This window comes from Atheta coriaria, unplaced genomic scaffold (genome assembly GCF_025399875.1).
Source record: "Atheta coriaria isolate IRGN ID8LTWV9N9 unplaced genomic scaffold, Caltech_Dcor_3.1 hic_scaffold_4_pilon, whole genome shotgun sequence".
In the NCBI taxonomy this organism is placed as follows: domain Eukaryota; kingdom Metazoa; phylum Arthropoda; class Insecta; order Coleoptera; family Staphylinidae; genus Dalotia; species Dalotia coriaria.
In genome coordinates this window covers 7392577-7406907 of record NW_027045446.1, presented here as the reverse complement: position 1 = coordinate 7406907, position 14331 = coordinate 7392577, and the positions used below count along the sequence as shown (strand labels likewise).

General features: G+C 42.6%; 1 protein-coding gene across 7 annotated transcripts in view; it reads right to left on the bottom strand.

Moving 5' to 3' along the window:
* The window catches only part of LOC135791217 (cadherin-87A-like), a 73040-nt gene that overhangs the window by 736 nt on the left and 57973 nt on the right, over positions 1-14331 (bottom strand). For all 7 annotated transcript variants that reach the window (XM_065301545.1, XM_065301546.1, XM_065301540.1 and 4 more), the window contains 14 exons: positions 7212-7420; positions 6961-7098; positions 6626-6886; positions 6162-6354; positions 5991-6097; positions 5126-5323; positions 4082-4912; positions 2483-4019; positions 2100-2320; positions 1832-2029; positions 786-1750; positions 365-721; positions 212-308; positions 3-155 (listed from right to left, as the gene is read on the bottom strand). In XM_065301545.1, the coding sequence (XP_065157617.1) occupies positions 3-155; positions 212-308; positions 365-721; positions 786-1750; positions 1832-2029; positions 2100-2320; positions 2483-4019; positions 4082-4912; positions 5126-5323; positions 5991-6097; positions 6162-6354; positions 6626-6886; positions 6961-7098; positions 7212-7420 (5465 nt within the window). The remainder of the gene's footprint in view (positions 1-2; positions 156-211; positions 309-364; positions 722-785; positions 1751-1831; positions 2030-2099; positions 2321-2482; positions 4020-4081; positions 4913-5125; positions 5324-5990; positions 6098-6161; positions 6355-6625; positions 6887-6960; positions 7099-7211; positions 7421-14331) is intronic.

Below are 14331 nucleotides of genomic sequence, written 5' to 3'. Positions count from 1 at the left end.
ACATTTGGCGATCCACGCAGTGTACTGCTATTGGAATGTTGTGCCACTCCAGATAACGTTGCATAATCGGCGAATTCATCCGCCATTGATAAGGTCGCCATATGCACAGAGCCACGGCGGTTTGGATGTTGAATCGTCGCATATGTATTGTCATCCTGAACAAGCAAGAGATTAAGCAACATGATCAATTTACTACCTTGAATAGACTTACTGGCATAAATTCATCACTACTTCTCCGATTATTCATATTCTCTGGCTCATTGAAAACCTGCATCGTCAACTCTTGTTCTTCATATATTTTTAATTTCCTGAAAATAATTAAATTAATAATTTTAAAATTATTATAATATTATAATCGACTTACTGTTCAATCCACAATGGATTCTCGGTTGTGTTGAGATCGTCAATTATTGCCTTCTTAATAAGAGCGTCCTTTTTCTTTAGATTAGGCGCAATAGTCCAATGACGCAAACAACAACACACCACCGTAAACGTAATAATTCCAACAATCAACACAATGAGCAAAGCTATGAGTGCCGCTAATGCCGGATCAAACGCGTCGTCCTTTTCAGTAGCAAATGCTGGTACAACGTTTTCAATGGCAAACCCAGCGTAGTAATCCTTCAAGAAGTCATACTTTGAATCGATTGTTTTCAGTACTTCAGGAACGGGAATGATAGAATGCGTTCTGGGATCTACCACGAGGATATACATATCACTCCTGAAAAGTAAAGAACAGAGAATTACATAATATTCGATTGAGTAAAATATTACAAAAGGCTTACCATTCTTCGTTCTTTTTACCCATATCATCTGTATGATATCGAATCTCGTCTACAATCACACGACTTTCAGTTGCATTGCTCAACTCTGCGACGATCTCATCCTTTTCCCGTAGGACCTCGTCTACCGGTCTCGACAGAATAATCCGATTTAATTGATTTGGCTCAAAAATCCATACGTGCACCTTCGTGACTGTCTCGCGTTCGGGAAAGGCGTTTTCCCTAGCTACCACGTCGACGATAAACCGATGCTGATTGTTCTCGGCAAGATACGAAGCAGTGTTGATCTGCCCCTGCTGCGTGATGTTGAAGGGCGAAGGGATGATCGAACCGGAGCTCTTGTCCGACCCGTACTTGTATAGATTGGACGCCTTGATATAGTAGGATATGCTACCGTTCGCTCCGTAATCCGGGTCCGAGGCGGTTGCGTTTAGGATAAAATTGTTGACTTTGGTCATCGCGTTCACCGCCGTGTAGTAGACGTCTCGCTCAAACGTGGGCGCGTTGTCATTTACGTCGCGAATGTAGACCTTCACTTTGGCGATGCTACCGTCGTGCGTGACCTGCTCCTCGGTAAGATTGTCGCGGTCCTCGCTGGTGAGATAAAAGTCGGGATCGTTGTTAGCAAGAATGTACAGGTCGTACTCGGCACGCTGTTCGCGATCGAAGGAACGATTCGTGTACAGCGAGCCGTCAGACTTGTCCAGGGTAAAGGCACCCTGCTCGCTACCAGACAGGAGGTAGTAGTAGACGCGGGCGTGTTTGCCCTCGTCTCGATCCAAAGCTCGTACTTGTCCGATGCGGACACCAGGCGCGTCGTTCTCGCTGATATAGAACGTGTACGGATTAGTCGTCTTGGAGTCGGGGAACTCAGGACGGTTATCGTCCATGTCCACCAACAAAATTGTTAAGTAGCAGAGGGTCTCATACCACTTGGGCATGCCGTGATCGCGAGCAGCCAAGATTAACTGAAAATTCGAGTAAATAAAACAAGAGCGGTAGAATGGAAATTGAGCGAGTGACCAACACGGTTGGTAATCGATACTCACATCATATTGGGCGCGTTGCTCTCGGTCTAATAATTTGCGAGTTTTCAGCTCGCCAGTATTCGCATCGATGGAGAATTCGGGAGTTTCTTGTGTGATCATGTCGTCGATCTTCAGATGATATGTGATTCGACCGTTTTCACCAAAATCTTTATCCGTCGCTTTCACAGTCATCACCAAAAAATCGGGAACTGCATCAGTCTGTACCATTGTATCAAAGAAACAAAGATTAGTAATGCAATTAAGTAAATTTAAGTAAATTCAACATTACCTCGGTAACTTCGACGGTAGCGTTTGCTAACGCAGGCATAATAAACGACGGGCGGAATTCGTTGACGTTCTGCACTTCGATGTTCACACTCGCTCGATCAGTCAGCGCCCCGCCGCCTTCACCGTCTCTCGCCTCGATAATTAATTGATAATTGCGAGGGCCGTCGATTAACGATTTATGTGCGTACAGGATGCCGGTTTCCTCGCCCAACAGAAATACATCTATCGCAGGAGCACAGAACAACGGTTAATTTATCATTAAAACAATTGCACCCTTCAACAAGACAGTTAACAAAACCAAAACGTTGTCGACATAGCTAGACGTCTTAGCGCGCAATTAGAATACAATGAATAGTGGGAAAATTATATAGCAGAGGTGCTTACCTTTGTTGTTTCCTGCGATAATCCTATATCTTACGACGCCATTGGCACCCACGTCCCCATCTGTGGCATTGATGGTCAACAATGGTACGGGTGGGTTGAGTCTAACGTTTTCTACGACGCTAATGTTATACGTGCTCTGATTGAATTTCGGCGGGTTGTCGTTAACGTCGAGGATCTCGATGTGAATCGGTACGCTGGCGGAACGCTTGAGCGTGCCAGGCGCATTGTCCGAGGCAACCACTTGTATCGTCGTCTCGTGAATGGCCTCGCGGTCGAGAAATTCGGGGTTTTCCACGCGTATGTCGCCCGTCCGTGGATCGATGCGGAAATGTTGGCTATGGTGGCCGATGAGGGCGTACGTGACGTCGCCGAAGACTCCGCTGTCGGCATCGCTAGCCTTGACTGTGAGCACGTGCGCGTCCTTGGCGAGATTCTCCTGAACGCTGACGTTATAGCTGGACGCGGAAAAGATCGGGTCGTTATCGTTCACGTTGATCACGCTCACGAGCACAGTCGCGGTGACGTTCAGTTGCGGAAAGCCGGAATCGAACGCGACGATGGTAAAGTTTAATTTTTCGGTCTCCTCATAATCGATTTTCTTTTTGATCTGAACGATCCCCGTGCCGTTGTTCACGGCAAAGTATTCACTTGGGGGGATAATACTATAGCCGGCAATCTCCGAATCTTCATCAAATGCACTGTACGTTGCAACGATAGTCCCCACGGGTTGTTCCTCCTTCAATTCCAAAGTGTAGAATGGAAAATCCAATGTCCAAGGTGGCGTGAACATCGGAGGAGAATCATTTACATCTGTTATCGTAATAATCAACATGCCTTCGCCTTGTTGCATGGTTGATGCAGTAATGTCCGTCACCAGAACGGTAATTCTGACCACAGCAGCAATGTCTCTGATTAAAGGATTCACCACTGTAACGCGTCCGGTGTTCCTATCCACCGAAAAGAAAGCTTTATAGTCGTCACTATGCAGCACTTGATGACCATGTTTGTCCAGAGCTGTTATAGGTTCAGTCGCCGCAAAATTCAAAGCCTCTGAATTGTTAACATCCGGATCTAGGGCAATTAATGTGTGAACATGTGTGCCAACCGGAGCATCTTCCAATACTTCTGCTTTTTGCGTGGTCGGAACAAAGTATGGCATTTTATCGTTTGTATTGATAACATTGACAGTCAAAGTGGTGGTGCCGGACAATGTAGGAGTGCCTTTGTCATCTGCGACCACTTCAATCGTGTACGTGTTGCGCCTGTCATAGTCCAGTTTGTTGGCGATTGTCACGGCGCCAGTCTCAGAGTTAATGGCAAAATCATCAAAATGACCCTTGGATAATCTATAGACTAGCTCGGCATTGATGCCAGTGTCAGCATCCGTGGCGTTCAAGACCAAAACTTCACTTCCTACAATAGCGTCTTCTTTAATGGCGATCACGTAGTCGTCTTTTGTGAAGACTGGAGCGTTGTTGTTTATGTCCCGAATGTTGATTTCAACTTGGGCGCTAGCGGTGAACTTGCCATCACTTGCCTAATGCAAAAAAATGTTTGCCCGTAATTAAGTTTCTGAATAATGAGTTGACTGGGACTTACCTCGATTGTGAGTAAAATACTGTTTGTGTTAGTATCATTACTAAGGTCCAAGCCACCGTGCTTGGCAATGCGGATCTTGCCAGTGTTGGGGTCCATGTAGAAAAGCTTCTCGGGATCGCCGGCAATGAGCGCGTAAGTTATATGCGAAGTTTTGTCCTTATCGCTAGCCGCAATCACCAGCTCGGGATCGAAACGCGTCGCGCCCTCGTCGACAAACACCTTGTAGATCGATTGGCTGAACATGGGCGCGTTGTCGTTGTTGTCGGTGAGGGTGATTCGCAGTGGAACGATTGATGTTTGTCCCATGCCATCATCATCCGCGGCGCGGAACGAGAGTAAATACTCAGATTTGGTCTCGTAGTCAAGGCAGTCACCCTCGCCTGGTTGCGCACAGGGTGCGATTGTAATAGTGCCTGTGCGGTTGTTCACCGTGAATTTTTCAGCACCATTTCCAACCAACGAGTAAACAATGCCATTCTCCCCAAATCTACCACTATCTCTATCCTTAGCCACAATTGTAGTAACTAAGGTTCCAGGGGTTGCAACTTCAGATACAGTTGCTGCGTAACTGTCCAGATCAAACGATGGCGCGTTATCGTTAGCGTCTGTGACCGTGATGGTCAAAGTAGCAGTTGAGGACAATTGTTCTTCAGTGTGAAGCTCTTTCGCTACCACAAGTATCAAGAATTTTCGTTGGTTTAGGTTTTCATAATCCAAAGAACTATTCACAACGCGAATTGTTACCGGAGTTGATCCGGTCGCTGTTTTCGGTTCAATTGCAAACGCATTTGAGATGTCAATCAACGAAAGAGAAAATTCAGCGTTTCGATCCTTTTCAAGCAGAAAGAAACTAAATTTAGTTTATGTATGATATTTTATTAGCTGACAAGCTATGAACCATTTAATAAGAACGCTATGCTCGTTTTCAGTTATTATTAAAAAAAAGGCAAGCGCATTAGAAGTCGTAATCGGCAGCAAGTGTTACCAAACACAGCAAAGAAAATTGCTAGCAAACGAGGATATAACTTATAACTTATGACTTACAACATCTGGATCGCGGACGCTCATATCCAGATTTGGCAAAGGCGATCCCTCGGCGATGTTTTCCGGTATCTCAACGTGGTAGTCGCGCTTATTGAACGTGGGTGGCTCATCGTTAACGTCTTTTATCGTTATCGTCGCCCGGGCGGTGCTCGTCGTCAGTGGGTCGTTGCCTTTCTGTCCATCGATTAATTCCCTAGCCTGTAGAAACAAACACACGCAAAAAATTAATTGTTATCGAGTATGTAAGCAGTTCTTGCATTTAAGTTTATTGCGGATGCACTGAGTAAATATTATTTAGGTTCTGAAACTTTTCCAGCGAATTATTTCAGATCGTTTGAAGTTCATTGAGAGCTTTTCCCCGACAGTAAATCATTGAAATTGAGAATTTAATCAAGCGATGGATTTTCCGCCCGCGTTAATTCCGCCGGTAAAACGCTCGCGGTGGCTGCGGCACAACCGATAACTTTTCTTTTTCGGTTTTCGGCGTAAGCGCTCCTTTTCGTCTTCTAATTTGGCCTCCTTCGGCTCCTTCCTTCCTGCGGTGGCCACGTTCGTGCGTTTACTTTGCGCGGCGGGCACTTATAATGCATTCATAATTCTTCAAATAATTCGCCAACGCTTGTAGCCATCGATGCGGAGAGAAGCGCCGAACAAGAATTTACGCCAACCCTATTACCTATCGCGTTTAATAACTCGAACTTTGATTACTTTCATAAAGATTTAAGCGCTCTGCGTGGTTATATTTCCACGGAAACTTGTTTTTCTAAGCGTAAGCGTTCGAGCTTGATTTTACTCGCGTTCAACGACGGGCCGCTCTCAAAGTTTCTCTTCAAACTCTGTAGGGTAAGATTTCATAGGACCGTACCTTAATTATGAGCGTGAGGGTGCCATTTTCCAGAACTTCTCGATCAAGAGGTTTCGCCGTGCGCAGCTCCCCAGTATGCGCATCCAACAAAAAATAGTTCATGGGGTCTAGTAAAAAAGATAACAACAAACAATAAGTATTAGTTTACAAACACTCCAATCACATATTTACTATTGACTAGTTCGTAGACAATTGGTCGGGGATGTTGACGATCACCATCCTCAGCGTGCACAGTCATGATCAACGAATTTATCTCAGCATCTTCATAGACCTCGGCTTCCAAATCCCCTTCAAATTTCGGCGGCGTATCCTGCACGTCTTCAACCCAAACCACTACCTTTGTAGAATTCGTCAGCTCTCCATCCTGCAATAAAAACATTTTTACGTGCCACGAGAAAATTAATTAAATCTTATTTTTAATTTTGGATTTAATTTGCTCTGAGCCTGCGAATATAAATGAATGCAATTTGGACGAAATTAGACTCCTTGAAGACATCCCAAATACTCCCGGCGTAATAGATTGAAATAGACTGCACGCTTGCACGATGAACCAGGATGAAAGGTGTTAGGTGGCAAGAGATAGTGGAATGAAGCCTTGGGTTGCCTCCGAGGGTGTGAGTGGAAGAAATACTTACAGTCGCCTTAAGTAACATCTCGTACTCGTCGCGTACGGTGTAATTTAATTTGCCGGTGAGCGTGAATACACCTTTATAACTGTTCGTGGACGCGTCGAGCTGCTGCAGCTGAAAGAGATCGCAGGCGTGTTCGTATCCGGGCAGATTGATGCACTCCACTTCGATCGTCTGCCCGCTCGAATCCGGATCCGCAAGTTCCACGTGCGCGAACACCGTCGAACCCAATTCGGCGTCTTCTTTCACTGATATCTCATATGGCACCTAAACACACCAAAATATGTCATTACATAGCAAAATTTCAACTTTTCAGACCTTCTTTTCTGCGAGGCACTCACGTTGAGAAACAGAGGAGCATTGTCGTTTTCGTCTAAGACGATCACGGTGATTGGCACTCGAACGATATTGTTCCCTCCGCGAGGCGCATCTTTCACTTCATCTTCGATGGTGACATTGAAGTTGAGCGTATCGTTCACCTACGTAAAGTACGAACGAAAAATTGACATGCTTGAGTTTTCACTGGTCTTTTGTAATATCAAAGTAGGTATTGATTTTTTCTCGTGAAACTTAAACTTTATCAATAAATTACCTCTCTGTCCAATGGCTTGACAAGCGTCACGTTACCATTAAGTCGATCGACTCGAAACAAATCACTGCCTTCAAGGCCATAATATAAGGGGCCTTCCTCAGGATCTGTACCTTCCAGGCTGTAAACGATCGACCCCACTGGCGTGTTTTCTGACAACGCTAGGTTGTCCATGTCCAATGAGAACGTCGGTGGTAAATTTCCACTGCATACTGCAACAATTAAACAAGTAGAAATAAGAAATATGAATAAATAATTTTAAAACAATGTTTCTTTAAATATTACAACTATATATTTATTAATTTTCTTAATTAAAGAGGGTTAAATAAACAAAAGTTCGTTTGTTATCGGGATTATGCCCGTCTGTGGTTGATCGGTTTCACATTTCATTAGAAGCATATTGACAGCGGAAACAGATCGAAGTGTCACTGATGTAGCGCCGCCCGATGGGCGCCTACGACCAGCTGTTGTTACGCCGTCAGTGTTTGCGCCTTTGTGCGCTCGTTATTTGTCTTTCCCAGAGCGTCCTCTCCCGTTCGCCCGTCCGTTTTGTTGCTTTATTTACCCGACGTTCATTGCACTTTCCGCCATGCCGCTTTCCGCATTTGTATTCATAGACGGAAGCCCACAATAGCGAACAGCCTCCTCTTGGCTGGCTGGGACATTTTGCAGGATTCGTGATTCGAGGGATGTGCGTGGCGTGCGGCGTGTGAATCGACTCACTTCCGGCGCGGTGCCATCAACGCTAATACTCTAATCGCTCGTAACGTAATAGTTCCGACTCACGCGGCTCTCGGAATACAACTCCAGCCGTTTCGGGTGTTCACCTCCTTGCCGGATTCGTCACGCGATCCCGCAGCATTCAGAACATCCGGAGGAGCGTCGGAGCATTTGGCGCGATGGCGCGATTTGAAACCACGCTGCCAAAACGCTCCCGAACGTAATCTGCACAACCGGCGATGAGGAAATCGAGTCGGCGAGATTCCTGCCGTAGCCACGGAATGCGCGGTTGGCAGGACGACACAAGCATACCGATAGCAGCAGATTAGTTGATTACGAAATGAGTGAAGCGTCTAACTGAGCGAAGAACTGAATGCTCAGACCTGACACGAGAGCCACGACTCATTTGTTAACTGATTTCGTAAAATAGCCCAAAATGCGCTTTTCCTTTGCTCAGAATTCAGTTTATCTAACCAACCATCAGAGATAAAATTAACAAAATAATATACTTAATTTATATTATATATAGGTACTAATGAACAAATATTATCTTAATGATGTTCCAATGAAACATAATACAACGTAATTTGTTTCAATTTATTAATTTTTCTCCAACTCTCAGATTGCTTCCCCGGTTTCCTCATTTTCTATATTTCTATACACATAAATTAAATTTCCTGATAAGAAACGCAAGCTACGTTTCGTTTTGATTCATCCTGACCGGAAACTCAAACGCTTGCAATGCAATGAATCACGCGCGCCGGCAAAATTGGAGAAGCACAGAAATGAGGAAACACGGAAATATTGGAAACGGAATCGCGCTGGATGCGCTGCCAACAATATCGCCATTAGTCTTCTTTTTCATTTTTCCGCTTTTATTTTCATATTTTGATGAATCAAGTTTAATGCGAAAGAAATCAAAGAACATCAATAACCGTAAGGAAAACGTGAGAAAACCCTCAGCTAAACCTGGAAATCATGAAAGAAATCGACGATTTCAAGATTTCGTGGAAATGGTAGGAATAAAATAAAAGAAACCTGAGTCAGGAACACATGCAGGTATTGTCTAATCGTACGATGTGTGATTGATATTTCAGTGGGATTGCGGGCAATAGGAAATGATGGTTTTCCGTAGACGAGTGAAAGAAAATTTCATACTCAAATGCCTGCGTTCCAAAACGAGATGTGTGCACGTGCACAAGTGGAAAAACCGGGCGCAAGGTAATCGCCCACTTTGCAAGAAAATCGCGATATCGCCTGCCTGGATAAAATCTTGCACGAGTGGAAAATCGCGTGCATTCTGCACAGCTGCGGTTCGATTAGTACGATTTGATAGAAAAGTACAATTTTGACATCTTTACAATCCATCATATTTTCCAGCAACAAATTTAATTAATTCTGCTCCATCATCAGATATTAATTCCAACCTTATTTGTCCCTTAACTGCAATATATTTACATTTACATTTTCTTAATCAGCTCTTACTCGAAACATGTTTTAAGGAAGAAGACACGACAAGAGCTTAACAGTGAATCTAAATCGCGTGGAGGCGCCGGGCAAGAGCGTTGGATACAAACGAGACGGCTCAATTTAAATCCTGCGAGGCGATTCGCTAATTCGCACGCCAGTTGGCAGTTTGTCCCCTGCCTGCAAAGAGACCAGCAAAGACAAAGTAGACGTTTCGCGAGGCTTACAAGTGAACGGCGCAGAGCGTTTGTAGCATTCACAAGTAGTCGGCAGCTTTATTGTCAAGACAATGTCAGTCCTGACTGCAAGAATATACCACTACTGGTTGTCCGAGCTGCGTTGTTTCAAGACGTTTGGCGTGTTTTAGGTTTTGCAGCAGGCGGCGGCAGGAGAAACAACAAGAGCAAGAAAACTACATAGAGTGCGTTTCAAAGGTGGCGAGCATAGCGACCGGAGAGAATAGGAGGTGAAGCAAGCACGTCGTATTATTCACTGTGTGTACTTAGGTGGTTTAATACCGAGTGTTTCCATAAACAAAAAAAATCCAGTAAAAAATAAGAAAAATTTAAATGTTTTTTTTAACTTTCTATTTTATTTTTAAACTAAAGATCATACCAAATACTTTACACTTTAATAAATCCTATAAATGGCATGACTCTGTAGATGTGTTTACATCCCAACCGCAAAATAACATAAGTTATTCTCCGCTCCGTCGAACTTTCGCTAAATCACCTTCTGCACAGGGCGGTTTCTTTGCTTTGGACTCGTTTCTGTTGCGGACCGAACGCGTTAGTTTATGTATCCCTCGTTTACGATTAAATCTGCGCGTTAAGATTGCCATTCCCGAGCGGATTTTTTCCGGAGCTCTTCGCCTGGCTTGGGAGCTTTAATTTCCATCGATAATTTACGTTCGCCTCGTAACGATCGCCGCGTCGGTTTAATCTGCGTTTCTCGTGCGCTTAATTTTTAAAATCTCATTGCCAAGCTTCAGAATTGTATGTTTTTTTTGCAGCAGCGGTACGCTCATTTGGAAAATTGCACCCTCGACGAATGCACAAGTCGCACAAACTGGTAATCAAGTGGATGAAATAAATCTTAGGGGCACATAAATAAAATACAATAAAACGAAACATAAATCGGCAGTATTATCAGTACGGATGAAAGAAGTAATGAAGAGCACGTCGTTAAAACCGTCAAGATTGTAAAAATCTGCAAAGTCGGATAAGTCCACAGCCGAGAAATTGTATTTTAACAATGCGTCATTAAAATGTTAGCTACGTGAAACACAATACTTAATGCGATTAAATTTATGGTCGTATTAAGAAAAATATAATTTAGTACATACAGTAGTATTAGTAAATACATAGTAGTAAATACATAAAATTAAGTTTTAGGTTATAAAAATCAACAGCCGTTTTATTTTATAGTATATTATAGGTATGACGGTATTGTCAAGATTTTAATTGGCTGGCGATTGAATAATTTCTTAACCAAATTTCGAGTTGAATAGTTGGAAATACTTTTTGTGCAAAAACGTATTCGTCCAAAACGCTGCTTCTGGTTTTGATAGGTTTTCTGTGCAACGTGCGCGATGTGACCGGAACGCTGAAGCACTCTAAAGACAATAAAGCTTTGCAAACGTGGCGGCAAGCGCGCGAGCACGAATGCGGCATAAATTTTAATTAACCCCAACGATCGAGTTATTCGGCTGGCTGGCAGGAAACACATCCTTTCTTTGGCCTTCAAATTACTCCCGTAATTAACCGAGATCACATTGGGAAACCAATAAATATGAACAAATTAACTCGTAATTAATGAATCTGTTTTATAATAACTCCAAAATACGTTTTTTTTTAATTCGTGTCGTCAGGTTAAAAGTCAACGTTTTTTGTTCGCCAAGTAAATTGGCAAATTTGCTTTGCGCAAAAAGAAAAATATGTTCCCGATACAATAAATGTAAGCTGAGCGCAAGTCTCGCCCGTAGAAATCCAATAAAAAACCGTAGAAAATTGCAGCCGAAGCTCGAAGCGTGACACATAAAAGCGAATAAAGTGCGCTGCAGAATCTCACGAAGCTTCGCAGCTTTCGCGAGCGGCAGTCGTCAGTCGACGCTTCATTATCGACATCCAAAGCGGCCCTCTCGACGCGGTCCGCGACGCAATTGCAGGATGTCGTTGGATCTCGTCGGATGGAGGAAACGTTTCTCCACTTTCTTGTCCGACGCTTCGCGCATTTCTAAATTGGAGCTCACGAGACGCGAATATGGACCAAACGACCGATATCTGTGGCCGACTTAGCCTCGTTTCGTCTCAATAAACCGACTCACTGCAGCACAAACTCACCTAAACTCATCAAATATTAAAATAACAAATCAAAAAATACATAAATTTCTTTCATCAATTATTAAAATAATATTTAAAGATAATAATCTTTGATTGCGATGTCTGATGAGTATTATAACACCTCGTATACTGTTATAGGGTAATTTCTTTTACTTCGATTTCCAGCTCGTGGTCTGGAGACTTTATCTAGACGTAAAAAAGCTTCATAGCTTCATCCGGCGCATTTTTCTTGCTTCCTTTGGCACCTTTGTGCCGAGAGAAAATCGTTTCACAGAGGATGATTGAACAGAGCCCACACATATTCGCACGTTCGTCGCGAACGACGCTCGAAGGTAAAAAATGCTAAAGCTAAATTACATCGAGAGTTCAGCTCTTTCATCTTCTTCCTAAAGTCTAGCCCTTACTTTTATCTTTGAGTCATTGGACTAAAAAATACTGTTAACCACGTAAAAGAAAATTTTAAAATAATCCAGGTACTTATTCACGACTCTTTTTAAAACGCACCAATAATGAAGTAATTTATTTATAAATATAATATAAATTTTAAATTTTAACCAGCAGGTAAATAAAATAAATTATATATGTTCATAACATACAATTAGGTTTATAAATAACTCAGCGATTTGAGGCAAAATCAATTCCAACCGCACTTTGATAACACCCACGCAATCCGAATGAATATTAATGCGCGTTTATGCGCCGTTGTTGTTTGTTGTTGTTGTGCAGGTATCCGAGAAATATTGTTCTAAAATGAGTGCTTTCATTCCGCTCGGTTTCGGTTATTTCGTGTAATGTCACACGTAATGTCCGCGTGGACGCCTTCGTCAATGCGCCACCTCTCGCCACCTTTGAATTCGCGCTCGACGCGCACTGCCATTACCATAATCACTAATTAGGTATGCGTCGAACGTATCTATGATATTCCGGAGCTGCCGCCGGAACGGGCCAGGGGTGGTTTTGCATGCTAACCGACTCTCACTCAGCAAGCGACAGCCATCAAACGCAAACGTACAACTATCACAAGTTACAAGTAAGTCTATAGAATCACATACAGTATGTTTAATTATGCACACAAACTTAATATTTTAAAAACTAGATAAAAATATTAATTCTTTAACATATAGTTTATTTTTAAATTTTTAATGTGATTATTTGTTGTATTTGTTTAAATTTAAAACACACTGTATATTTTGTAAGCAATGATTTGACTAAGCAATGTTGATGACACCTTATAGCCCCCTCTGAGGGAATCTCCTGGTTTAGTACCTGAGTGAAAGGTATGCTGCTCTCGTGCACTACACTATTACCACCAAGCGAATTTGTATTTGCAAATCGTGATGTTCGTGAATTTGAATGTTATTGGACCACACGTACCCACGCACGCATTTCAATGCGTCCAATCACCAGAATACGTAATTACGATTAAAATAAAAAAGCATAAGTCAATAAACCGTAACACTTTGTATAATCCACGAGAAAAGTAGGTTGTGCTTACGGACATTCGGTACATTAATTATATCCGTAACTATGGGAAACTACTATGGGTATTTATGGTAATGGTGTTAACAGGTTGAATGCGAGCCAAGCTGTTGATGGCCTCCGCATGAATTCTCTATATCCATTAACAACCACCCTAAAGCCATGTTGTCAAACAATTCGTTTGATAAATGTTAGAAGTTTCGACTTCAGAGGAAAGAAACTTGTAATAAAATGCAAATTAATAAACAAAAAGAAAGCAATATACATGAGGAAAATAAACAATGTGTTATTATGAAACAATGCGCAAATTGTGAATGCGTACAACATAAGAATGTCGGCGGTGATGGAAAAGATGCCCGCGGAGTTTTCGACGCGCGGCAATAAAGCAACGAGCGAAAAGGTATAATAGCACAAAGTCAAAGAGGAAATTGCGTTACAAGCCAAGGACGAAATAATGAAGCTTGCGCTGCGCGCAGTTTATTTTCATCAGTGGTATCTACCGCCCCACCATGCCCACCCGCCCCTTGCTTTTATTTGTGTGCGCTCGTTGGTTTCATTAACTTTTGTTCAAAGCCAAACGGCGGAAGAAAACAAGTACGAGTATGGAGCCAATTTAATACAGTCGATGAAAATGTAGTACACATAGGGGAATCATAGGATAATTACGATTTGAGCCAACTACCTTTTTTATTTGATAAAATTTGCTTAAAACCTTTTAGTTGCAAGTTGATGTATTAAAATAAATAACAAATTAAATTAAAAATAAATAAATTTTCCATCCATAACGCTAAAAAAGTCAATTTAGTTCTGCAAAATTAATTGAAACTGAATTTGTAAAAAATACGAAATTTAGTTAAAGTGCAACAACGTGCAAAATTGAATCGTTAGACGCCCGTTGGGCTTTCATTAGCTAAAAGCCTGAAATCCCTTTCGGGATGAAACGAGTGAAACGAGTCGAGGCCCACTCGAGGCCACTCGAGCGTCCCAACGCACAACACATCGGCTCTCCATTATTATAGCAAATATGATATTTTCGCATCGTACGCTTCGTTTGCACGCCCATGCACGTCGCCCGCACACTCTACCCGACTGCATTATAATACAACGCGCAAAAA